General features: G+C 44.1%; 1 protein-coding gene across 1 annotated transcript in view; it reads right to left on the reverse strand.

Annotated features, from left to right (window-relative positions):
* Nucleotides 1–1,060: 1,060 nt before the first annotated feature.
* LGI2 (leucine rich repeat LGI family member 2) overlaps nt 1,061–27,101 on the reverse strand; it is a 33,585-nt gene continuing 7,544 nt past the window's right edge. Inside the window, exons 5-8 of the mRNA XM_061419805.1 lie at nt 22,565–22,636; nt 21,410–21,579; nt 15,020–15,184; nt 1,061–7,272 (exon numbers count right to left, since the gene is read on the reverse strand). Coding sequence (XP_061275789.1) covers nt 6,455–7,272; nt 15,020–15,184; nt 21,410–21,579; nt 22,565–22,636 — 1,225 coding nt within the window. The 3' untranslated portion in view covers nt 1,061–6,454. The remainder of the gene's footprint in view (nt 7,273–15,019; nt 15,185–21,409; nt 21,580–22,564; nt 22,637–27,101) is intronic.

Genomic DNA, 27,101 nt, shown 5'->3' on the forward strand with positions numbered 1-27,101 from the left:
GTCTGTGTTCATAGCTCATGTTTGACTGGAACATACTGGTCAAGTTTGTTTATAAATAGTGTCTGCTATGATCAGTGGGGCATCCATTCTGTTTGGCTGGTGCTTGTAGTATACACACTTTAAGGTGATCTGTCTCCAGGGGTCATATTCTTTATAATCCCCTCCCTGTGAGTAAGCGGGACTTGTGCCCTGCTTCAAACCAATAGAACAAGACAAAGGTTACAGGACATCAGGCCCAAGATCCTTGATGACCATGAAGAAGCCAAAGGTTCACGCTGTGAGGAGACCTATGGTGAAGGTTAGTGGCATGCAACTGTGGAGCTGGAGGTGTTCTCATAACCACAACCAGCAAGAAAACAGGCCCTCAGTCCTATTATCTCAAGGAAATAAATTCTACCAACCACCTGAATGAGCTTGAAATCAGATCTTTCCATGAGCCGTCACACGAGAACGCAGTCTGGCTGATACCTTGACTGCAGCCTCATGACACCCTAAGCAGAGGACCAGGTGAGCAACGCCAGGACTTCTGACCCATGGGAACTGGAAGCTGATGAACGTGTTTAAGACGTGGTCATCATCTGGTCCCATCTGTGCTCAGTCATGTCCGACTCTTTATAACCCTTTGAACTGTAGCTCGCCAGGCTCCTCTGTCCACAGGATTTTCCAGCCAAGAATACTGGAGTGGGCTGCCATTCCTCCTCCAGAGGATCTTCCCGACCCAGGGATTGAATGTGCAACTCCTGTGTCTCCTGCATTGCAGGCAGATTCTTTACCTGCTGAGCCATTGGGTGTGGTCATATATCAAACTAATTCAGGGCATACACCATACCAGTAGTTAATTTAGTTGTCATCCTTCCTTGTCCCATTCATTGCCCCATGAGTCGTACATTGCTTTGCAGAATATCCGCTAGACTCTGTGTTGTAATTTTAGCTTAATGCAATTATGACTTTTCCTCTTTACTTGATTCTTAGTACCACAAGAGCAAGAATTCTGTTCTACTTTTTAAAAAGCCCCCCAGTATATCAAAGTACCTGACACAAGGGACACAGTCATAAGTGATTGGAGGCTTTGACCCTTTATTTGTTCAATTAAACCAAATGGGTCTTAAAGACATAGGTACAGGGGACAAACTTGACTGCATAATTAATGGGTACCCACTTAGGTCTCAGACATGCAGAGAACAAATCAAAAGCCTTCAAGCTGATTGTGGTTCAACCCAGCCAGTGGGATCTTGTAACATCATCTCCTTCTCACCAGCAATGCAATCAGAAAATACCCAAACATCCTAGACTTCTTTGTCATCTGTCAAGATTATGATTCTGCAGATCTGGCAGAAGTGTGACTGTAAAAGTTCTTCGTGGCTTTTAAGTTTGCAAGTAGAAGAAGCAAGAGGCCCCTGCTGTGCCCATCTTCCATGTCAAAGAGGAGGAAGCACACCAAGAGGATGGGTACACACTGCCCTTCCTCAGGAGCCCACTGTGGGCAGCCCTTCAACTCTGACTCAAGTGGGCACATCCAGATTCAAGCAGACCAGAAATCCAAGCCATATCAGGCAGGGCTACTTTTTATTCATAGGCTTACAGAATATGTTGAATTAAGAGGCACGTCATTCAGTAAGTCTATTTGCCAAAGCTAAATGTGTATTCAGCCTTAAAATTCATCCATGGTAGCTTGCATTATAGATTGCAAAATTTGCTTTCATATACATATAAACTATTCTTATTTGATTTAATTTATGTATTTAAAATCCATAAAATGGTACCAGATGGCATACTGGCCAATTTTACCACAGTTCTTATACATTCCTGATAAGTCGAAGAGATTGGTAGAGAATGCATAGCTTCCTACTAGAAAAAGGGAGATTCTGATACAAGCAGTGGCATAGTGTCAGGACAAGAGTGCCTCGGTGTAGAGCTAAGTAGTTTTACAATACAACTCTCATTTTAATTAGCATTACAACTGGTTCCCTTCTTTAATAATTGGAATACTGTTAAATTTGCCTGGTCTTTCCACCTTCCATTTGTCTGGCTGAGGCAAAGAAAACCATTATTACTTTTCATTTTCTTCCAATTTATTTCTACTTTCCCAAAAGCATTTCTTTCACAGCCATCTGCCCTGCCTTTCTGCCTATTCCAGTGTCCCCACGTCTGGGTCACTTTGCTCACTGCATCAACACCTAGATTCTAGCAGCCCACTCCAGAATCCTGTTTAACAGAATTTTTGACCGCACCCTAATTAAAGAATTCTCTTCCAAAACTGTGATCGTGGGGCTGTTACCTCTGCAGAAGAATGGGGAAGCTGGCTAAAGAGCTTTTCTTTGGATGGCATGCACATAAGACTCCCCTCCCACAGACCTTGGTCTCTCTTTCATTATACCCCAGGTTGGAGAAATTTCCATTGTGAGTGTTCCTGGCAGCCAAACCTCCAGCATCCCATGCTGATTTCTTGCCTAAAAATACACAGCCTCTCACTCCATGGGGAAGAAAAATGCAACACTGCCATTTCCAGCATGCTCCCCAAAGGCTGATGACGGCCCGGGAGCAATTCATCATTATTCGTGCATTGGAGGTTTTGGCATTTCCCTCATGGAACTCTTTTGTTTATCTTATGGACATTGTGATAAGAACCAGATGTGTCTTAACTTTAACAGCCCCCCACCTTAGCTAACTTGGGGAAGGGGCGGGGGTGAGGTGGGGAGGAACTATCGTGTTAGCTAAAAACCCTCCTAAGAACAGAAAATTATCTGTGCCTTCTGGCAGATTTTTTAAAGAGTCTTGCACATAACTGCAGTTCTGTAGTGTTTAATTATTAAATGGGCCAATTGATTGAATGGTGTCTGTTTAGGACGATCTTTCCTCTGTCTACGCACATTTTGTTGCATTTTTTATTTTATCTCAAGGTGCTGCTATAGTCAAAATCGGGATTAAAAAGCCTTTACTGGGAGGGCATGGCAGTGTCACAGAAAGAGAACACAAAGCCTGCTGCTCAGAGGAAAGCTCTAGCCTTGTCACTCACAACTGGATAATCTTGAGCAGGCAATTGACTTAAGATTGTCTGTGTCTAATTCTTTCTCCAAAATTAGAATAGTATCTGCCCTCCAGTATGCCTTCAAAAACTGAAAAACTGAGATGAACACAATTGTACATTGGAAAAACAAAGTTTTTCCAAAATGCAGGGTTGTCTTTTCACCCATTATGCTAGGTAAAAACACTCCTTAGAACAGAAAATTATTTGTAACTTCTGGCAGAATTACAAGGGTCTTGCATGTAATAGCAGTTCTGTAGCTTTTAGCTGTTAATCATGCTCCTGAGAACACGATGATACTCACACCTAAGGTTTGGTTTCAGAGTGTTTGCGAGAGATCTATGCCTGACCACATGGAGTTTGGGGACAAGTCCTCTCCCTTTAAGGCTGTGGGGCTTGGCCACATGGCCATACGGAGGGACTTGACATGGGTGCCTAGACACTGAGTTTATAAAGAAGAAATCAGCTGCAGAGATGATCAACCAGCGGGTGATGGAGAGGCATGGAGAAGCCAGGGCAATGTCTTCGAAGGCCAGCCCCACAGGGGAGGGGCCCACGTGCTTCTCTGCATTGGGTTTTTGTTGTTGTTGTTGTTTGGGGCTTTTCTATTTGTTTTTTTACTTCCATTATTACTGGAAGAAAGCTTCTTGCAGGAATTGTTTCTTAGGGTTCTTTGGAGGGAGCAGTAAGATTAATGAAGTAGAGCTTCCACAGCCTCGTGCCAAGAACATCTATGCTGTTTTGGTAAGTCGGCCAGAACAAATACCTCGTCCCTTGGCATGGGGACTTTGTAGACTGAAGATTCCCATCCTGTCTACAGTTTTTTTTAAAAAGAAAAACTGATTGCCACTGATGGGTTTCCCACCCTCTCATCCCCACACCCCTCCTCACCACCAGTTGCTTTAGATTCTTCTTTCACCCTCTGATGTCTCATCTGGACTCAGCAAGTCCCCGCCCAACCCAGCCCCGTCCCCTCTGCTTCCCGGGTTTTCCAGATTCCAGGCAATGGTTCCCAGTGTGGTGAGGGCAGGGGGCGGCCCCCAACTCCACCCTGAAAGGCAAGGCTGAGAAGGTGGTCACTGCTCTGAGGAGGCAGCAATGGAGAAGATGCCCTGTTGCTTCCTCTACCAGCCGCTGGCACCAGGAACATCACTGCGACCTGGCGCAAATGCTGGGATGGTCTAAATGCCTCCTGCACTTCTTGTCAAGTGCCTGCTTTTCTGCCAGGCTCGTCTGAGGGATTCCAGGTGCCAGAAAGCATAGGCAGTCCATCTTGACAGCTGGGGGGAAAGGCAGAGCTGTCCCACCTTCAGCCTCTGATGTGAGGATTTGGATTTGCTGTTGTTTAGTTGCTAAGTCGTGTTTGACTCTTTGCAACCCCATGGACTGTAGCACACCAGGCTCCCCTGTCCATGGGAATCTCCAGGCAAGAATACTGGAGTGGGTTGCCATTTGAACCCATGGAATTGAACCCATGTCTCCTGCATTGGCAGGTGGATTCTTTACCACTGAGCCACCTGGAAAGCCTGAGGATCTGGTATTTGTAGTCAATTCAAATAAACCAGGAAGGCAAAAAACATAGAAGAAAAGAATGATTTGTGCTTAAAAATGAAAACTAACCACTTTTTTCCCTGTTCACTCATGTTTAGCAGGAAAGTTTGGAGCAGCAACGCTACTGTGTGTGGGTGAGTTGGGCTGGAAGCCCTGAGCCTGCAGTCCCAGAACGTCCGCAGGAGTGCTGCCGTGACCCTGGGCATCGTTCTCTAAGTGCTATTTATGGCCTTGATCTGCATTGCTCAAAGTCTGGAAACAACAAACACATTCATATTTGTGACAAAACATCTACCTACGCATGACTTGGCAAACAATCATTAAAAAACAGCAATACAGTATAAGATGAGTGTGCTACTTTTGCAGCCAGAAGAGAACTTACTGGAGAGCCACCCCTGAAAGCTTCCACTTCATATACTCTGAAGAGAACCCCCTAGCCAGGCAGACTATCCACCTGGAACCTCCTACAAAACCAGACCCCATGAGCTTCCCACACCGTCCAGACCAAAGAGGTCACCGTGTCCCCTGAGTGTGGATGGGGATTCATTGCGTCTGGCTCCAAACCTGGTCCCTCTGGATCAGCCAGAGACCCCCCACCCCCCAGAGCCCGGCCTGTACAGGGTGAGGCCTTGCTGGCACGTGACCCCATGTGAGGGTGTGGGTTTCTGCTGCTAGTGGGCTGGGAGGGGAAGGGGCACTGCCACCATGAATGCCGGGGTTCTGCAATCTGATGCAGCAGCACCTTCAGAAGGACTGGACTGGCGGCCGCAGTACCAGCAAGCGGACCAAGCAGGACTGGAACAGGGGCAGGGGGGCAGGCAGTATTTCAATTACGTGACATACTAAGTTGCCCAGAGGGCAAAACACGCATCCATCACAGACTCATCTCTAGGTTTCAAAGAACGTCGAGAGTTGTACAAACCCTTTTTTGACTCCACAAAATCTGACTTCAAAAACTCTACCAAATGCTCGTCAGATGAAAATACCTGTTCTACTGCTCTAGGACAGAATAAAAAGCACCATTCAGTTGTTGGCCTGCCTGCAGGTTACCCACGCACTCAAAGGTTGGGTCCAGAGAAGCACATGAGTCGTGGAAAGCATTAAACGAGCACGACTGTGCTGGCCACTGCGGGGGTCAGCTTTGAAGCACGAGCAGAGGGAGAATCGCCTTCGTCTCACTTCTGGGCCCGCAGCCGTGATACACCAGTATGCGTGTCAGCAGAATACTTTCTCTGTAGCAGAGAAAGCAATGTTAAACCTTATTTTGTTAACACACCCATGATGAAGATCCATCTATAGGAACCAATGAAATAATCAAGGCTCTGCTATTAGGGGGGATTCAGGAAACTGGAAAGGCTCAAAATAGCACTGCTGAGTTGTTATCAGATTTTAAACTGATCATCAGCAAATCTTTTCAGCTGTCTCTGACTTTAAGCATTCTTACCCAATAGACTGCTACAATGGAATGAGAAGGGCCCAAAGTGTATTTGGTCTTTTTTGTTTGTTTGTTTTTATTTCATTATAAGAGCGGTCCCAACTTATCGAGTTTTCTCCTTCCTCATTAAAAGGAAAAAAAAAAAAAAAAAGCTTATTACGTCCCTAGATGGTAAGAGTTAATGCTGTACTCTTTTCTCAGTAATTACAGGCTTTAGGATATCTTTTTAAGTGGGAGAATGGACGTGTCATGCAGTTAGCCAATAAATGCAATCCCTGATTAAAATATGAGTTCTAAAAGTTTGCAAACTTCTAACTATTTCCCTAGTGCATTTTCAGTTTCGGAGATGTGAACCTGGCTTCTTTCCCACCCCACCCCCCACCCCTCAGTTCTCTCATGTAAGAGCTAAAGCTACGTGTCTTTTAACTTCACCAATCACACCTTCACAAACTTAAGTCGACAACTATGTGTTCAAAAATCTTTGTTTTCCCTTTGAAACTGGATGCGAAAAAGAAATCTCTCCTGTCAGTGGAGACGGCTGTGAAGGAACGAGGCGCCTGCACATAAATCTCCTTAAATTTTTTGAAGAGCTGCTTCTCTTTATCCCACTGGTATATCTGGGAGAACGTGTAGTCACTCCCCAGGGCCAGGTAGTGATTCTCTTTAAAAGAAAAGGGCTGCAGGGTCATGGCCCCCCGGGACGGTAGAGCCTGGATCTCCACAAACTGCTTGCTGTTCCACCTCATGACCCTGGAGTCCCCGATGAAGCGGGTGAGGGACAGGTAGAGGGCGTTCTGCATTCGGAAGCTCTTCACAGCCAGCACGTCCTCCATGTTGGGGATGTCACTGTGGGGGACAAACTTCTTCGAGCTCTTATTCCACTGGAGGATGATGGGGACCTGGGAGCGGCTGGACAGGATCAGGTGTGATTTTCCATCTATATCCACGAACTCAGCATCCGTGTCCCTGAACCACTCGTGCAGGGACTGATACGAGTAGAATCCTTTGCTGTTCCATTTATACACAGTTGACAGACCGGCTTTGGAGCTGTCGGCGATGACGAAGAACGTCTCATCCTCGATCTGAAACAGCTCAATGTCGTTGGGCTTGGAAATGCGAGACACTTCTATGTCTTGGAATTTGACAAACTTGGTCCAGCTCTCGTCGTATCTGTAAATGTGAGAGCCGCCGAAGAGCTGGGCCACCACCACAAAGACCTGGTCTTCGATGAGGATGGCCTTGCAGCCCACGATGGACTGACCTGTGCTCCAGAAGAGGAGAGAGGGGGGTTAGGACAGCCACTGTGAGAAACTCTTGTCCAGAGTCAGAGAAGGACAAATGTTATATGATGCCACTTCCACGTGAAGTCTAAAAATAATACAGGTAAACTTATTTACAAAACAGAAACAGGCTCACAAACATAGGCAGCAAACTTATGGTTATCAAAGGGGAAAGCAGGGAGGGATAAATTAGGAGTATGGGGTTATCAGGTACATACTACTGTATATAAAATAGATAAACAACAAGACCTACTGTATAGCACAAGGAACTATGGTCACTGTCTTGCAATAATCTATAATGGAGAATAATCTGAAATACATACATATGTATACAAAATGGAATCACCTTGCTGTATACCTGAAACTAACACAATATTGTAAACCAACTGTAGTTCAATTTAAAAAAAAAAAAAAAAGAAATAACAAACAACAATGAACAGAGTAAATATTTGTTTATGTAAATCTAAACTATATAGTAGTTCAAGGGGTTGCAAAGAGCCGGACACGACTGAGCGACTTCACTTCACTTCAAACTATATAAAACAAGAATTTCTTCAGGTAAATCAACTGTATTAAATAATAACATATTAACCAGAATATTTTGAGTTTAATCAAGAGGATGAAAAGGATAAATAATTATGTAAATCTAACTTGTATTTAAAAATTGGTAACTAATAAAGTCTTTAGGTAAATTTTAAAAAGTGCTTGTCTGTCGTGAAACTGGTATTCTTGTGAACATGTAGCCATTGTGGAAAAAAGTGTGGCAGTTTTCAGAAATCCTAACAAAGAATTACCATATGATCCAGGAATTCTACTTCTGGGTTTAGACCCGAAGAATTGAAAGCAGGGTCTTGAAGAACACCATGTTCACAGAAGCATCATTCACAACAGTGAAAAGGCAGAGACAATCCAAGTGTCCATTGATGGATTAATAGATAAAGTGTGGTAATACACATCACGGAATACTGTACCACCTTAAAAAGGAAGGAAATTCTGACACATGCGATGTGATGGATGAATGTTGAAGACATTAGGCTAACTGATGTAAGCAGTCACAAAAAGGCAAATAGTGTGTGATTCCACTCATGTGAGGTCCCTAGAGGAGGCAGTAGAGAGAGAAAGCAGAAGGGTGGTACCCAGGGCCTGAGAGCAGGAGAGAAAGAGGAGTTACAGTTTAATAGGCATGGAGTTTCAGTTTTTCAAGATGAATTCTGGGGATCAATGCTTGTCTTGGACAGCACACAAACATAGTTAAGATGGTAAATTTTATATTATGTATATTTTCCCACAATTAAAAAAATAGTTTAAATGTATCTCCAGAGAAATAGGTAAGTGTTGGTCACCTTGGCCTCTGGTGTCTTTAGAGGCAGGTACATAATTCAGGAAATTCACTAAGACACAAATTGTCTGCATGCTATTCCTAGCTCCACAGGTCAGAATGAAGCAATTAAATGGGTTTCTTCTCTTGATGGTTAAAACACTAGGAATCAGGACTTAGAGGCGACTCTTTAGCAACTGCCCAGAGCAGGTGCTGCAGGAATACCTGCTGATGAGCCACCATCTGAATGATTCAGCTGTGGCAGCACCACACCGGAACTTTGCAGGAAAAGGGGAACCTTTTCAGTCATGACTCCTCTGTCTGGCTCAGCTCCCACCATCCTCTCCCCGTCTGCACCCAGAGTCTCCCTCAAAGTCTCCCCAGTCTTCCCATCCCAGCCAGAGAACAATAGCACCACCCACATCTCAAATAGTACTGACCCTCCATGTAGGTCATTCAATTAAAAGTTATTTCTTTCCCCTTATATCCTAGGCAATTTGGACCAAAGAGAATTTGGTCTGTAAATTACAAGGATAATTACCCAATTTCTATTCTTAGTATTAACTTTGGGGGAACATGGTGACTGGTTTATAGGGTGGTATTTACTTTTCTCTTCCATTGCTTTGGCTTCCCAGCAAGAACCTGGTCCCTTTCCTTTGTTGAAAACTAATTTTTTAATGTTCATCAAAGCAAATTTTGAAAATAATAATAGATAACACTTACAAAGGCACTATTCTAAGTCCTTTACATGCTTACTATATACTTAGTATATACCCATGGAATACTTACAACAGTCTTATGAGGCTGGTATTCTTATTACCATCACCATGATCCTCATTCTATAAAGGCATAGAAAAGTTCAGTAACTTATATAAGGTCACACAGCTATTATACCATGTGGTAGAGTCTGAGACTCAAATCCAGGGAGTCTCATTCCAGCCCACACTCCACTACCAATGTACCAAAAAGCACAAAGAAGGAAATTTAAAAAATCACTTCAACTGAAAATGCTGAAATAACACTTAATATCTTGATATAGTTCTTTAATTGCCAATCTCTGCACATACTCAAAGGTGCTTTTTAAAAATAGACTTGGGCAAGAGTAACATGAAAACTTACATTACCATATGTAAAATAGATAGCCAATGGGAATTTGCTGTGTGGCTCAGGAAACTCAAACAGGGGCTCTGTATCAATCTAGAAGGGTGGGATGGGGAGGGAGATGGAAGGGAGGTTCAAAAGGGAGGGGATATATGTACACCTATGGCTGATTCATGTTGAGGTTTGACAGAAAACAATAAAATTCTGTAAATCAATTATCCTTCAATAAAAAAATAAATTAAAAAAGAAAAGATATGAGGAAAAAATAGATATGCACTTACAGTATACATGGACTTTTTATAGGCTACTTTTTCCCCCTGACCATTATGTTGTGAACATTTTCCCATGTTACTGCATCTTCTACAACTTGGATTTTAACACTACATAATATTCCATTGCATGAAGACACCATATCTTACTTAACTAATCCCCTACTGCTGGACATTGCAGTTATTTTCAGTTTTTCATTATTGTAGATAGTATGTTTCCCTGCAGGGAAATCTGTTTTTGAAAACCATCTGGCAGTGGAGAGATTGCAGGGCAGATGTTGTGCACATTTTTAAGACTTCTGAGTTTAAACTATTAAACCGCTTCTCAGAAACTTCTGACTCCCACCTGCCAACGCTAATTGAGGTGCATGCTCCTTGTTCCCCTGAGGCCTTAGCTATGGAGGTCCCTGCTCTGGGGTCTCAGCAGAGGGGCCATGTGAGACAGAAAGAATTCCTTTCTTGGAGATGCTCCATAACACCTCTGTCCAGGGGTAGCTTATGAAGTTGTAGTTAATGGAGTTGCAACAGCATAAGAAATCTTGTGTGTGTGTGTGTGTGTGTGTGTTTTAATCTAGGAGGAGAGATGCTGCAACATATTTAGTGGACAGAAATCAAAAAGCAAATGAAATTAACCCAAAATAGGAGAGTTAAGTTACGTAGAAAGAAGATGTAAGGAGCAAAGCTGGGGATGGGAGTCATGACCCTGGGTCTCCCTCTCCTACTAGAAGACAGATGTCCCTTTTGCATGATGCCCAGTAGGGCCACAGAAGAGGAAGCATGTGTCCCTACCATTCCTTGGAGCCCCAGACTTGCCAGGCGTGAATGGAGAAAAGCCTGCCCAGCCCTTGCTGACTCTGGGATCACCCTGTGATCAAACATGATAAATGAGGCATGCACAGCCCTGAGAGGGAAGAACGGCCCACATTTGCCTTGGTCTGGTTTAAGGCAAGTGGTTCAGGGCTGTGCCCTGGCTCATCCACTTGTCGTATGCCCAGCTTGTGTGAGCTACAGAGCTTTTCTTCATACCAGGCTGAATTCTAGCGAGTCACACTCCTTCCTCCAAAGAACGACTGATCTCCTTGCTTCTGTAACCATCCTTCTCCCCTGCCTCCCTCGGGCCATTCTCTGCTGGTCCCGGCATTCCTACACTTGGAAAGTTGTAGAGACATTTTTACTGAAGTCAAAGAGTTAGGGTCAATGGGGGAAGGAGAGCCGCTTCTGGTTGCTGATTTTTTCACTATAAAATACAGACAATAGTACACACTATGAGGCTGTGTGACTGAGGGAAGAAACGACTTATGAATCACTGAGCACATAAATATGAGCTGCCTTCCTCTAAGTGAAAAATTATGTGACAGTGAATGTCATTTGTGTTTAATGGAAATTCATGTATTATGAGAGCAGAGAGAACAGGTAAATCATTCTAATAAGGTAATCAAAGAATGCTCCCTGTAGGAGGCTGCATTTGAGCCTGGAAATCCAGGTAAAGGGAGAAACAAAAGAAAGTGAGGTGGCTGAATTGTAAGATGTGATCAGAAAGCATTGACAGAAAATTGGCAATATGTGTTTGGAAAGGTGTGTTGGGACCCTGATGCATGAATTCTGTGTGCTTTCGTAAATTAAGAAAAGTAAAATATCTGAAGCTCGTGGATCTCCCTAGTGGTGGCAGCAAGGAAGGAGAATCACGTGTTTATTTTTTATCTTCAACTGATATCCCAATTGTTAAGAATTTACTATATGCCAGGCCCCATGCTAAGTGTTATATAAGCTACCCAGTTAAATTCCCGTGGGCCCAACACTATGATCCCATTTTACAGATGAAATGGGAATTCATGAAATTACCATTTTACAGATGAAAGAGGCTCATGGATGTTAAAACTCAGCCAAAGTCATCAGTTAGAAAGATCCAGAGCCAAATTTATGAAAAAACAGTGTCATGTTGGTGTTCCTAAGCTTAACAAACACAAAGCTTAATGAGCTGTTGTAGCTCATTTCTTGGGCTTGCTGTAAGGCAGATCGCCGTGGGCTTTGTGTCCATCTGCCACCTCTCGGAAGATTCAGACTTCGACCCTGAGAGGCCAAGGAGTCCCTGGAAACCAGCAAGCTCCAGTCCTGGCTCTAGCCTCACCCACTCTGCCCTCACCACTTCCTACCCACCAGTTCTGTGGCCTCTGCCAGGTCACTTGCCTGAACCCTTGCAACAGCCCTTCAACTACTTTCTCTGATTCCACTTTTGTCCCCTCCCCACACATAGACTACTCTCCACTCAGCAGCTGCACACAACCTAGCACTCTGTAGCAGGCACCCAAATCTTCCGTGTAGACTGGCTGATGCCTGCACAAAGTCCTCCATGACTCAGGTAAAAACCCAAGTCCTTGGCAGGACCTGCAAAGCCCTCAGGAGCAGCTCTTTAGCCTCTCTGACTTTGTCTCCTGCAACGGCCCCTGGACCACTCTGTCCAAGCCAAACTAGCCACCTGCATGTTCATCAAACAGGAAAAATACCCTCCTGCCTCTGGACATTTGTACTTGCTCTTCGGAATGTTCTCCACCTCCTCCAACCCCTGCTGTCCATGTGCATCAAGCCCTCATGTCCCACAGGTTTTATTCAGATGCCTCCTTAATGAAGCCTCTACCAGACACTCTATGTAACATTTCAATCCTTCCACGCCTAGCACTTCAAATCTTTCCTCCCTGCAGCCTTTTCCCCTCTTAGCATGCTGCCATCTAATGCTTTGTATGTATGACAATTATTTGCCTTGTTTTGCCTCTTTTTCTCTCCACCATTATAATACAAACTCCTTGAGGGTGGAGGTTTTCCTGTGGCTTGTTCACTGCTATGGCCCCCGCACCTAGACTGGGCTTGGCTCAGAGTAAGTGCTTAAGAAACCTTTGAGTGAACAAATGAATGAACGAATGGCTTGAAGAACCTGGTGCTGTGACCTAAGCAGTGTGTAGGAAGGGCAGATGCAGGGCAGTGCTGTTGCTTTCGACCAAGGTCAAACAGGAGAGGGAAAGGGAGGGATGAGCAGTGATGAACCCTGGGCTCTGCCTTGGAAGTGACAGCAGAGTGGCTCAACATACCCGAGCCTCCATCTCTTCATTCATAAAGGTGAGAAGGAAGTCGGCATTAGGAACTGCCTGCGCTGTGCCTGCACTTATCCAGTCCTCACACCCAAGTGAGGCAAGTCTCCTGCCTATTTCACAGATGAGAAAGCTGAGGGTCAGAGGCCACAGCTACTTCCTAGCCCATAGCGGAGTCAGGAGTAGAACCCACATTCATAGATTTTCAAACCCTGAGCTCTTTATGCTTTATACACCTCCTCTCTCTTGAACGAATGGTGCTTGTCCTCTACCTATGGGCAGGGGACCTGCAGTAACGCCTCAAATAGCTATTGTGAGTTCCGATGAGACTAACCAGTGCCTGGATCCCGGTAAGCCCACAGCCAGGGCCAGCTAGAAGCACTGGCATCAGAACTCCTTGCTTTAAGGCACAACTTCACTCTGCTCCTACTTCCTCAAGTGGGAGGCAGGAGAGAAGGCAGAGGGGCTGGTTCACTTAGCCCTTGCCGATCTTCCAGGTCAGAGAAAAGGCACAAGCAAAAAACCTTGCAGGTAACAAAGGGAGTCCCTCTCTCACCCTCCTTTTTCTTCTAACATGGACTGGCTCTTGGGTCTTGAGGCCTGGGCTTCCCTCCATCGTGCACTGCACTGTGAACCGCAGCACTCACCTGTGCTGAGTCTGCACTTGGAGTGAGTAAGGCTGCTCCCCAGGAATGTGGGCTCAGCACTGGGAGGCCAGATGGCATCTTGGAGCATCGAGATGTACGTCTCACAGACCTCTCGCCAGATCAGGCTCATTAGCAGCTCTGCCTCCAATGGTGAGCGTCTCTCTCCCTGCATCCCTGCACCTGTGGCAAGGCCACCTTGGGCTTGAGAGGTTCCTAGGAGCCTCTGGACCCTGAAATGCTACCTGGACGTGCCCCCTCTGCAGCAGCAAGATGCTGCTGCAATCAGACCAGGAATCACAGAAGGAAACCCGCACACGGGGCCACAGTTAACGGTGCTGTTTGTAAAGTCAGGATTATGATTAGATTGCATTTCAATACAGAAGTCTTTGAAAGATTATTTTGACTTTATCCACTTATTTAAAAAGCAAGTAGATGGTCTATTTTTAGTAGCTCTAAGACACTGGGATTCAGTGACAGCACTGAATGAACCACCAAGTCTTATCCCAAAGGTTTGAATTTAGGAAGCCATTTATGCTTATTTTGTATGTATTTACTAAAAGGAAGGGCTTCCCAGGTGGAACTTGCCTGCTAAAGCGGGAGGCATAAAAGATCTCTGGGTTTGATCTCTGGGTTGGGAAGATCCCCTGGAGGAGGGCATGGCAACCCACTCCAGTATTCTTGCCTGGAGAATCCCATGGACTGTGGAGCCTGGAATGCCATATTCCATAGGGTAACAAAGAGTTGGATACAACTGAAGCAACTTTGCATGCACATGCTAAAACAAAGCAGTGATCATCAGGGCCTGGCCAGGGGGCAGTAGAAACAGCTACAGAGTGTGTGTCTGTGTGTTGTGTGTGTGTCCACACTTGTGTGCATGAGACTGTGTGTGTGCGTGTGTGTATGTATTAACATTCTAGTTACCAGCATCACAAAAGTCAAAGGATGCATATAGCTGCTAGAAAGCTGGTGCAGTCTTAGGCTGTCATGACTGTTCAAAATCAAGGGATTCTAGAAGTGACTTCTCCCCATTTCAGGAAAGTGCTTCCCACCACAGGCCCCCCATCACCCTCTCCCTTTACAAAAGGATCACCAACAGTAAGTAGAATCACCACCTGAGCTTTCTGTTTGCACCATAACTCACCACATCCAGAAAAAGTTGGAGAGAAGTGGGTAGGCTGGAAAGTGTTCCCAAATCAAATCAAGCGGGAGAGCCAAGCTCCCTCTCAGGATGACAAAGAACATTTCTTCTCTCCCGGGTTTTAGACTACTCTGAAATGAGGTCAGTACATCCAGTCAAAGCCACAACACACCTGTAATGTTGTCATAGCTCCGGAAATTCATTTCGATGTGGTCCCATTCCAGCACCATGCAGTTCTCCATGCTGGGCTGAGCGATGGCCACGTACACGTCATTCTTGGAGTTGAACGTATCCACTGAAACTGACTGGTAGGGCAGAGTCTGATGAACAACAAAATCTGGGAATGTGTGTTTAAAAAAAAAAGTCCCCATGAGATCTCCTGTGAGAATTACAGACCGCTACCCTCACCCCTTCTATCTTTTCTCTCATTGATTCCAAAGAAGACTGGGGAGAAGGGAGGGTGGGAGAGAACACCACACATCCCAGCATGTTTCAGTCTGAGAGATTCCAGAGGGTTCTGGCTTGCATGGGATTAGCAGATTGAACGCACAGCTTCTTACACAGCTTCCTTGAGATAAATAGCTCACGAGCTTGGCTAGAGTATCTCAAAGTTTTAAACAAATTTGGTGAGACCTGGCTTTCAAAAAGACAGGACAGCAAGGATGCTGCAGAGTAACATTCCTGAAATTACCATGAAATTTACTCTGTGAAGACGGGATGCTGTGGTTAAATTCCTTTTCGAGATGCTGTATTTTTAGCTCACTCAGAATAGTCCCAGTAGTAAAGAAAAGTGAAAGTTAACTCCCAAAAAGGCACTTTTGGAAACCAAACTGAACTCTCTGACTAGGTCTCGGAGGTTTATAAAGCCCACAGTATGGGGAAGTTAACCTAAGTGTGTTTACTGATTACTAGCCTCGTACAGTGCTAAGTATGGCAGTACCTGGGATCTGGGCAACACTCTGCAGCTCAGAGGGCAGTTGCAGGAGATCTTAAATTTTCCAGCAGCATAGAAGTCATCCTATTTGAGCACACGCTCTGCTCCTCCATTTAGTGGTAAGTCAATACCCGTCATCTGTATCGCTCCCCTGAGCTACAATGACTCACTGTCTGAAATCTTGGTAGGAATGTACAGTTTCACCAAGAAACAGGGTTAACATGCCATTGGATGCAAGAATAGTTAGTGTGTGGGGTAGCCAGAGAACTAGTGAAGAAAACAAAAAAAACCCCAAAACATTCATAAGAGTTTATTTCTCTGGCCAGAAATATTTTAGGGTTCGCTGCTTCTTGGCAGGCTAAAAGCGCCCAGAATAAAATGAGGGTGGATGTCTGGTTTAGGAAAGTCATTCCTATGAGAAAAGCCTGGCTTTGCCCACTTCTTCCCCTCTCAATCCTTCTCCATGCCTGCTGAAGTCCCATCTCCTCTGCAAACCTGTTCTGATGGGTACAATCCACAGGACCAGTCCTAACTCACTGGACTCAGAATCAGGCACTATTGTTCACACGTGATTATTCACAGTGATTGAATCTCCAATTTTGTGGCATCCTGGTAGCTCAGTCAGTGAAGAGTCTGCCGCAAGGGGAGACCTGAGTTCAATTGCTGGGTCAGAAAGATCCCGTGGAAAAGGAAATGGCAACCCACTCCAGTATTCTTGCTTGGGAAATCCAACGGACAGAGGAGCCTGGTGGGCTACAATCCATGGGGTTGCAAGAGTCAGACACAACTTAGCAACTAAACCTACCTACCTATAGTGATATCAGGGTCACATTTGGAAAAATTCAAGGAATCTTAGCTCCAGAAGCTGAAGCTCAGAGAGGGTGTGCTCTTGGCCACTGACACACAACCAGCATGATGTGTCTCTGGAAAGGCTTCCTAAGGAAGGGCCTGGGTCTCCATGACACAAGCTCACAGCCGCCATTCAAGAAATAACTGACTCAGAAGCCTCACAAAGATGCCAGATGAGAAAGGCATTCACAGGCCAGACACCAGGTAATAACTAAGGAAGGCCAGTGCAGAAGGACCAGAGGCAGGTCAGTGGCAGAGCAGCTGAGCCAGTGTTGAGGTGGGAAGCATGGACAGGGGTGGGATGAGCAATGCCAGTCAGGGGCAGGAGAAAGTAGGGCTGAGGAGTAAGGGCAGAGTGAGGCACCGGAAAGAGCACTGTGCCTGCAGTCAAACCACCTGAAACCACCTTCTGCCTTTGAATTCCCAGGCTGTGCACTTCCCTTTACAAGGCCTCAGTTTACTTATCTGCAGTATGGGGACAATGATACCTGCCTCTCAAGCACAGTGTCAGGGACAGATTAGGCAATGCGGTGGACATGCTGACCTCAGACTCAGCACACACGAGGCAGTCCCCTCCACTGTTCTGGCCACTGCTGGGCTATCTCTCGGGGTAAGTGTCCATCGTAACGGCATCTAAGATAAAATGCCTGAGTTATGACTGTTTTTTTGCTGAGTGAACTCAGGGAAGTTGCCCAACCTTGCCCGGCCTCAGTTTCCTCGTCATTTATTATGATTCATACTCATGTAGAACAGTGCTTTACATGCGGTGTGTGTTCATACGTGTCACCTCTTTGGAGGGGCCCATTTCATTGCAAGTGGACAGGAGCTACTGACTTGGCGAGTGTGGGAGGGCTGACCTCACCCTGGCCTACTCTGAAGATGTCGGGGGAGAGGATGAGCCTGAATGAAGGACACTTGCAGGTACAGAGAGAAGGGGGAGAAGCAGAGAGAAGGCTGCCTCTGCCTCTGACAGCAAAAGGTGACCAAGGATCTGTGGGGACAGGCAGCAGGAATGGAGGAGGTAACTCCCTTCTGAAACATTCAGAAGCACCAAGGCAGGTGGAACAGATGGCTCCTAACCCACCTGCACCTACTGCTCCAGGAACTCAGGAAAGAGCTTCAGATTCCCCAGGAATAAAGTGAGAGCCACTTCTATCTCACAAGGGTGCTGCAGAGACCCAACAGGAGAGAGCTGGTAAGTGTGAGTGCCCAGCCGTGGCTGCACTCAGGAGTTTTATACATGTCACAACGACAGTGAGAAGCTGCCTGTGTGAAGACTTAGGGCTCCAGCATGGCTCCAGGCTCCCTCTCCTCTCTCAAGACCCACCAAATACCAGCGTTGCTTGGTCAAAGACTAAAAATTGGAAAACTTGCCTGATTCATTCCAGTGGGCCCTGGTGGTCCCAGTGTAAAAGTCAGAAAGTGCTCTGGGGGCTGCAAGAGGTTTCCATGTTCACAGGCTGGTCAATGGGAAAGGGAACAGGAGCAGCCATGGTCTGTTCCCTTTCTTGGAGGTAGAAGAGTACTCAGCGAGTACAGCCGTGTTCTTTGAATTACAGCCAAGAGGGCTATCACCTCCTCCAGCGTCTCCACTTGTCTTTTCTCATCCAAGTGTGCCCAAGGTTACAAACACTCCCGATGACTATAACCCCAACTCCCTGTATGCACAGACTTCTGCCTACACTGAATCCCCAGCAACATGAGCACTCGTGAGCTTAAAAATGCAGGCTGTTCAACGCACAGACCCAAAAGCTTACATTTTTTTATTTTAAAAAGTTCCAGAAAGAGAGCTGCCAAAAATAGAGAGCATTTTACAAATCTAGCCTCTAATGGCCCTATTTCCATTGATTTCCCCAAAAACGTTGGTTTCATAATATTTTCTATATCCTAGCTGACAAAGCAGACTCCTAAATCATTTGAATTATAAATAGAATTCTTTTAAAAAAATTTTTTTTAATGTGGGCCATTTTTTAAATCTTTATTAAATTTGTTACAATACTGCTTTTGTTTTACATCTTTTGGCCTCAAGGTGTGTGGTATTTTAACCTCCTACCAGGGATCGAACCCACACCCCTTGCACTGGAAGGCAAAATCTTAACCACTGGACCGCCAAGGAAGTCTCATAGATCTAGTTCTTAATAGGAGACTCCTTCTCCCTCTTTGATGCTGCTGACTGAAAAGGGGAGGAGGAACAGGAGGAAGAAAGAAGAGAAGAAAAAGGGGAAGAAACGGGGGAAACAATATGATTGATGAATGTGTTCTTGTGTGAATGGGGGAGGGGACCTGGAGAATTTAAACATCTTCCCTCATCCCCCTCTTACATTACTTGTCAGAGACAGCAAAAGCACGTTCATTGTGGAAAGATCTCAAACAATCCACATATTGATATGACATCAATTTACTAGTGTTAAAGTATTAATGGCCTTCTCTGCAAGAAGCCCTGCCACTTCCATTCACATCGGATTAAGTTCATGATGTCAGTAGGACTCTTACAATTTAGGCCTTGCTCCCACTGGAATCAACAGATTTTTACATAGCTATTTATAGCACTTGCAGGAAATAAATTATACATGATGCTGATCCTATGGGGAGAGAAACTGCACATTAATGCATTATTTCTCTTTGCATTTTCATCAGCCCTGAAATAGGGAAGCTAACGGGACAATTAGGATGCAAAATTCACTCCCTCTAAGGAATTTAGTGAATTATCCACCTAACATGGGGAATCATGAGCAGGTAACAGGGATTTTGGAGGTGGTTAAAAATAGACTTGAAGCAGAGTGTTATGGAGGGACTGTGATTAATCTGGAGAGCTGAAACCAGCCAGGGGTGGCTTTGTGGTGTTAATTACACCCCTGCGCTAGGAACAGGATGGTAATCATACGTTCCTCTCCCTGGGAAGAACAAGGTGAGACATCTACCTAAAGAATTTACTCCTTCCTAAAACCCTGAGCTAAGAGGAAAACAAGGCACTGAGAAAATATGCTTCTTCCCCAATCTCGTGTAAGGATGCAATACCGGTACCATGAATCTCAGACTTGACTTTCCAACTTCCATCCCTCTTCACCTATTTCCTCCCTAGTCCTAAATAAAGCAGCAGAGGATGAGGCTTGATCTGAGCCAGAAGATAGGAAGGGACTATATTTGGGGGTGGGTCACAGCTTGCTGGCACCATTTTTTCATGATGGAAGATGCTGTGAGCCAGAGTTTATTTGTTCATGAGCCTTAAGGGGATAAAACAAGTACAAAGGCAGAATCATTATTTCCTTGCTTCTAGGGTGGGGTGCTAACTTTCTAAATTTTAGCAAAAAGCTTGTTAGGGAAGAGAAATATATATAAGAGAATGCCCAAAATATGTTAAGGACTTCATGCTACCCCAGAGATGCCAGGTCTGGAACAGATGCCTGAGTTCCAAGGCTCTCTACAGCCCAAGCTATTTCTCTCTGAGACTGGCAGTTTTCACACACTAGGGCCAGGTGTGAAGAGAACAACGGAAAAGCTGCTCACTTCAGTGTAGGGTTTAAAAAACTTTCCAGAAAAATGAGAAGAGGCAGAAAGGAGCCCCAGTGAGCTGTGGTTTCACATTTCGTATGGCATGGCCTTGAATGCAACCTTTTGGTGCAAACGTCATTGACCGTGACCTCTGATTTATTGCGCTGCTCTACAATACAATAAATAAACCCCCAGCGGCCTCAGCTGGCTAAAGGGCACCTGCCAATTACACAGCTGAATAAGTCCCTGTTCAGTGATGAAAGACAAGGGCATTTCCATAAGACTTCAAGTTTCCTCTCAGAAAAGGACAGAACTTGTCGGCGTCCCTTATTGACAAAGATATCTGGAAATAATTTTTACTTCTGAGTTTTTGTTTGTTTACTTGATCAGGGGATAGCAGTAGAGTTTAAATGTGGTATTTTGTTCTTGGAGTTTTTGTCTTTTGAGTTTCTGTAACTATTTTCTGAGTTTTCAATCCTGCTGCTCCTACTGACATGCCTTGAGGCTTTGTAGATATCAACTCTCAGCCTGAATGTTTATTTTTATAAGTCTGGTAAGCAGGTTGCATACTGTGGCTTGATCCGCTCTCCTTTAAAATGTGGCTTTAAAAGCTGTAGAAACTCCATCTAAGCTTTCATATGGAACTACTCTCCTGTTTTCTACAAGATATGACAGTTGAGACAGTATTTTAATTTTATCTTTTAACCTAAAAATGTATAAACTGAAACCTTGAGGCAGGCCATAGAAAAAATAATCAAGCTTTCTTTACATTTTGTTTCCTCAGTGTGAATTTTTCCCTTTGATAGCTCGTTGTTAACTTGTGTTTCTACTCTGCCATGGTTATGTATGACTTACCTAGTTATCTCATTTTACATGTAACTACGAGAGTAATTCTGGTATTTATTAGTTAAGTGTCCAATAAATTTCATATTATTCAATCAAGAGAACAGTAATTTAGGCATCTCTGCACTGCCTTTCCATGAAGCTTAGCCTGATTTGAAAATGTTCTCATGCCAAACTCACCAGTTCCTGCCTTAAAAGCTTTAGAGAAATTTGAAGTTGTAAAGAATCAAAATTAAAGTCAGTGCAGTTAATAAAAATCCTTCCAGACTGCTGAGATATTTTCCCTGCCACATCAATTCATTTCTTTTTTAATGCTTAAATTTCCCCTAAAATAATTTTGATAGAAAACTTTTATCCCTACATTTTCCAAACTCCCTATTGATAGTATTTTTAAAGAAAGGATTATTCTAAATAACAGACTTTGATGATAAAGGTTCTGAATACCTGTAGTTGTGCATTCATAGTCAAAGCTGGTCACGTCATTCAGCTTCTTTTCCTGATATTCTGGCGGACCGATACACAGGACATCAGAAACAGTGGAATTCGTCATCTTCAACCACAGATACAACCACTTGGCTTTACAGTCACATTCAAACTTATTGCCCCTCAAATCTCTAACAAAACAAAACAAACACAGACGCAGAGAAATAGACATGTCAGAAATGTTTTGGCAGTAATATGAAACTCCAGAATTCTTAATATCCTGACATATTTAACAAATCCCAAAAAATGGAATTAAAAAAAAATTTCTATTTAATGCATCCAATGTCCTTTACTTCTCATTGACTTCATTGAACACTCTTTAGTGTCCTTGATTTTAACCATATAGCACACAGAGAGTTCTCAGAGTTGACACACCACTATTTCTGCAAATCCTCTTGAAAATGTCACCACACCATGCTGGAAATGGGGGAGGGGTGAAAGAAGAACACCACCCAGCATAGGTCCTTACACGAAAACAAGACACTACAGGAAGATAGCTCTGACAAATGCAATTGATACTTTGCTGCTGCTGCTAAGTCGCTTCAGTCATATCCGACTCTGTGCGACCCCATAGACGGCAGCCACCAGGCTCTCCGTCCCTGGGATTCTCCAGGCAAGAACACTGGAGTGGGTTGCCATTTCCTTCTCCAATGCGTGAAAGTGAAAAGTGAAAGTGAAGTCGCTCAGTCATGTTCCAACTCTTAGCAACCCCACGGACTGTGGCCTACCAGGCTCCTCTGTCCATGGGATTTTCCAGGCAAGAGTACTGGAGTGGGTTGCCATTGCCTTCTCCGATTGATACTTTAAGATCTCATTAAACTTTGTCCAATAAGGGATGACAAAACACAAGAAAATAAAGCAGATGGGGAAAAAGCGGGACCATTGCTCATGGGAAAAAAGGGGGACCCTATCACCCAGCATACCGAATTACCACTGGCCTAATGCTACTAAGCACAGTTAACATGGCAAAATTAAACACAGTACAATCTATATGCTGTTTCCCAGTGTTCGCTGCTTTGTCATGGGTTTTTAGCTATTACAACAAAATGCAATAAAAATCCAGGGGAAGACTGGATTTCAAGACAAGCACACATAAACTTAATTTTCATTACTTACAGTTCAATCAAAGAGTCTAAATCACTGAAGACATCCCTTGGGAGTGCTTTTATGTGGTTGTTGGCCAAAGAACTAGAACAAGAAAGTCACGATTTAATGTGTATATTATCTTTATGCCCAGTCACTCTGAAGTCCCTTAAATAATGCAAGTGATTTAAAACAGAGCTCAGTGTAGTTCAATGTCTGACTTTGGTCACTGATACTGAGATAAAGAATTTTAGTTTAGTTATACAAAGAAAACATTAGAGATGCTGAACTACACAATATAAGTTTTTTTATTTTGTTTTTAAAACAATCATTTATTAAGCTCTTGATATATATGTTAAACCTCATGTTTTATGATATATATGATATACATGTTGGCATCTCACGTTTCTCAGAATAAAAGCCAAAGTCCTTTAGATGGCACCCAAGGCCCTCCATTGTCTAGTTACCTCCATTCCCACCTACCCGTGGGACTGAATCTCTACTGACTCAGATCACCCACACTGGTTCCTTTGCTATTCCTCACACAGGCTAGGCATGCTCCCAGCTCAAGTTCTCTGAACCTGGTGTTCATCTGCCTCAGGCTGTTCCTCTAGTTATTCACATGGTTCAGCCAGCACCCTCTCCAGGTCCACCCTCCACTTTCACCACCTTCCCTGATCTCTACACAAGTCCCTTCCATGCTCTGTGGATCTTCATTGCACAACTATCACTTAGCAAACACTATATATTATCTATTTGTTTATGGACTGTGTATTCTCCCTAAACATAAGATCAGAGGTTTTTGTCTGTCCACATCTGTACCCCTTGCATCTAGCACAGTGGCACACAGTGGGTACTCAGTAATTCTCTCTCGAGGAATAGTTTAAACACCAAATGGGAATGATCAAAAAAAACCCCCAAAAACAGATGTTCAGTCTTATCCCAAGAAGTTCCCTAGTAGGGCATCCAAGTGAATTTTATTACTTGTGACTTAAAAAAAAAAGGACTCAGTAAATACTCTTTTACATAAAGAATCTCAGCACTAACCCTAATGATGATACAAAATCTCAGTGAACCACAGTTTAGGGAATGACTGAGATCAATCTCATTTTCTCCTTAATGAAGGTTGACTAGAAACCATTCTGCATTTTTGTTCTTCGAGTTGAAGAGCTTTCTATAATGTCTCTCTATAATATAGTCCCCATCTTCAGGAAGTAGACTTGAACGAATATTATCAACGCTTTCTCTGATGACTTAGGATTATGCAGTGCCCTGTCATCATCCTGCTGAAGATGAATGTCCACGGTGCTGGGCTGCTGACGGAGAAAGATGCTAGGCATTGAAACGATGTACATCAAGTCTGATTTCCCCCAGGCCTCGTGCCCTGAGTGAGTCAGCCAAAACACTCATGCTTACTTTTGTTTTCTTCTACACACTTGAGTACAAACAGAAAACATATAAATGATAATCAACACGTAGGGAATTGAGCACCACCCTCTTTAAAAACACATATGAAACCAGTCTTTTATAGCATCCTAATGACCCATCCAAGAAGTAGGAATGAAAGAGTGTTCTTCCTTAGAGTCAGCTAGGATAGAAAGCTTTGTGCCCATTTTTAATCCAAACATTCTTACTGTGTGATACCAACAGAATACAGGGAGACCTATAGTTTCTGAATTATGTCCTTTCTCATCCAGGTAACCACAAATGGATTAAAATACAATTTCATGTATCATTTTACATTTCTTTCCTAAATGATTTATTTGCATATTTTTTAAGATGTTGGAAATAGGTTGAACAGATGATAAATTAGAATTGTAACTACAGACTGTAGATTATAGACTTCGGACTGTAATCAGACTGAATGTTCTCTAGAAGCAGCTTTTTGAAATTTAAAAAGGAGAGAGTTGTTTTTATTTTTTTCTGGTTGCTAGTCACTTTTTTTTAAAGTAAAGCACAATTTTTTAGCTAATTAAAGATTACTAGTTTAGCTAAATATTTTTAGTGAATTGAAATGCACTGGATTGAAGTGATAAGCATATATAGAGTCATCAAGGCCAAAATAAAAGCAACTGTTCTAAATGTTCAATTTAGATTTCAGAAAGCTGAATTATTTAGATGGACTATCCACCACCACCTCCCCATACCCCCAGACTCAGTGCATAACATCTCACTTTCCACTTCATTTTGTCTACAAATTCATGGCACATACTTCATTTCTAAAACTACTTAACTGGTCCCTTGGGCTTTGTGGGACCGCTGGAAAAACAAATGTCCCAGATTTTAGTTACAGATTGGCACTGTTCCTTCAATGCTTTGAAACCTGATCTGTGTTTCTTTGTGTATGAATGTGAGTCTGCAGGTGTTAGAAAAGTTCATAAAAGATAAAAAGCAGGTACTTAAACAAGCAAATTTCAGACAGTCACTTCCTTAAGCACAGGAGTGAAGTTGAATGAGCTTACCAGTTCACACAGAAAAAAAGAGGATGGGTGATCAGCTCATTCTTTACACAGTGTTTTGCTGCTTTGTGCTCACACTGCATGCATGCTCAGTCATGCCTGACTCTTTGTAACCCCATGGATGGTAGCCCACCAGGCTCCTCTGTCCATGGAGTTTTCCAGGCAAGAATACTGGAGTGGGTGGCCAATTCCTACTCCAGGGAATCTTCCCAACCCAGGGATCTAACTCACATCTCCTGCATTGGCAGGTGGATTCTTTACCACTACACCACCTGGGAAACCCTGAACAGCATAGTAAATGTTTTTTATTACTACATACATCTCCAGCCTTAGAGGAGTCAACTTTAAAAGTCATAAGACTCGCACTGCAGTAGAGCATATAAGGAAAACTCAGCTTAGTAACTCATTGGTCTGCCAGTGAGTCAGAAAGAACATCCTGCTGGTTTAGCCCCATGTGAGATGCTGGCGAGGAGTAGAGCTAATGGAAGAGCTGTAGGAACCCTGCCCTCAGGGAGCTCTCAACACAGCTCAGAGACGAAACTAGCATCCGTGAAATGGCATCAACCAATATGGCCAGTGTCTACAGCCAAGAACTGGTTGTGTGGAGTCAGCGGGGCAGGCTACAAGAAGGGAGGAGGGGGGATCAGGACTGGCTCCAGGGAAGAGAGAGAACTTAATCTGGACTGTGGAGGAAAAGGCAGATTCCAGATGACTGTGGGCAGAAGAAACCATCTCCTGGGCAAGGGAAATGATGTAAGGGAAAGGTTGGTTATGGGGGTGAATTGGGTGTGCTCAGGAGAGCCCAGTATTGTGGGCATATTCAGGGAAATAGGGCTGGAGAGCTGGGGACGGGGGTGCTCTGTAGGCTTGACTGGAGGATGGTAACACATGCCAGATGGTAATGCATCTCCTCTAACACATCAGATGCACTCTGGACCAAACAAAAGACCCCTTTGTTTCCTCTGTGTGTGCCCCTGCGTGTCACACAGACAAAGAGGTGCCTCTTGCACAAATATGGGTAACATAGCATATGGCTGTATGTGCAAATGCACAAGCACACACACAGTTATGTGCACCCACGAATAGAAGTGCATGGACCCAAGGGCCCACTTACACAAAAATATGCAAATATATATGCACAGTACCTGCATATTCACACCTCTTTTCGGATCAAGGACTTATAGCCAATTGGTTCAATGAAAGTTGACATCTGGGCAAAGTCAACCAGTCACACTGGCTTTGGTTTAGATGCAGAATCTGCCCAGAGCCTTTGGTCAGAAACAAAGCCCCTCATTCCTGACTTTCGGGAAGTGGATTTGTCTGGCCACAGCTGTTCCTCTCCAGACATCCACAGCTGTCTTACCAAAGACCCTGTCTAGCCACCCAAACTGCCAAGGCTACTCAGCAGCCATTGGAGAAAACTGAGACTTCTTCCTGAGTGGATGGAGGGAATGATGATGCTCTGCTGTGGAGGAGGAAGATGATAATAACGCCAACCAGATCTTGGGCATTTACCATGGATAATGGGCCGGATGCTTTGCAAACAAGCATTAACCCACTATGTGCAGCTATTTTATGAGTTCAGTATAATCATCCCCATTTTCACGGATGAGGAAAGTGAGGCTCAAAAAAGGTTAAATAATCTTAACAAATGGCAGCCTTGAGATTTGCACCTAAGTCTATGTAACTCGAAGCCCACTGTCTTGGCCTCTGCAAGAATGTGGGGATTGGGCATCTAGGCTGAATCTGAAAAAACAATCAAGACTTTTATAGGAAAGAAAGAAATCACAGAGAAATAACGCCAACAAGAGTTTGATGCTGTCCAGGATTGGCTGTGCTGTTTGGACCTCCCATTCCCGCTCCCTCATCTTCTTCCTCTACAAACTATGACTCAGGCAAGACTTTTGATTGGTAGGACTCCAAAATCAAGTGCTTGCTGAGCCTAATGACAGATACCTTTGCCTCTATCAGGGTCTGATGTAAAAGATCATCTCTCTAGATGCTTTATCAGTTAGAGTTCACATACGGGAGGTACTGCCACCCTTGCCTAATACTCCTGCTCAAAGCCCTTCAATTTCCCCAGTTTGTTTTTTTGACCATAGGCAAGCTCA

Source organism: Bos javanicus, chromosome 6 (genome assembly GCF_032452875.1).
Source record: "Bos javanicus breed banteng chromosome 6, ARS-OSU_banteng_1.0, whole genome shotgun sequence".
NCBI classification, from domain to species: domain Eukaryota; kingdom Metazoa; phylum Chordata; class Mammalia; order Artiodactyla; family Bovidae; genus Bos; species Bos javanicus.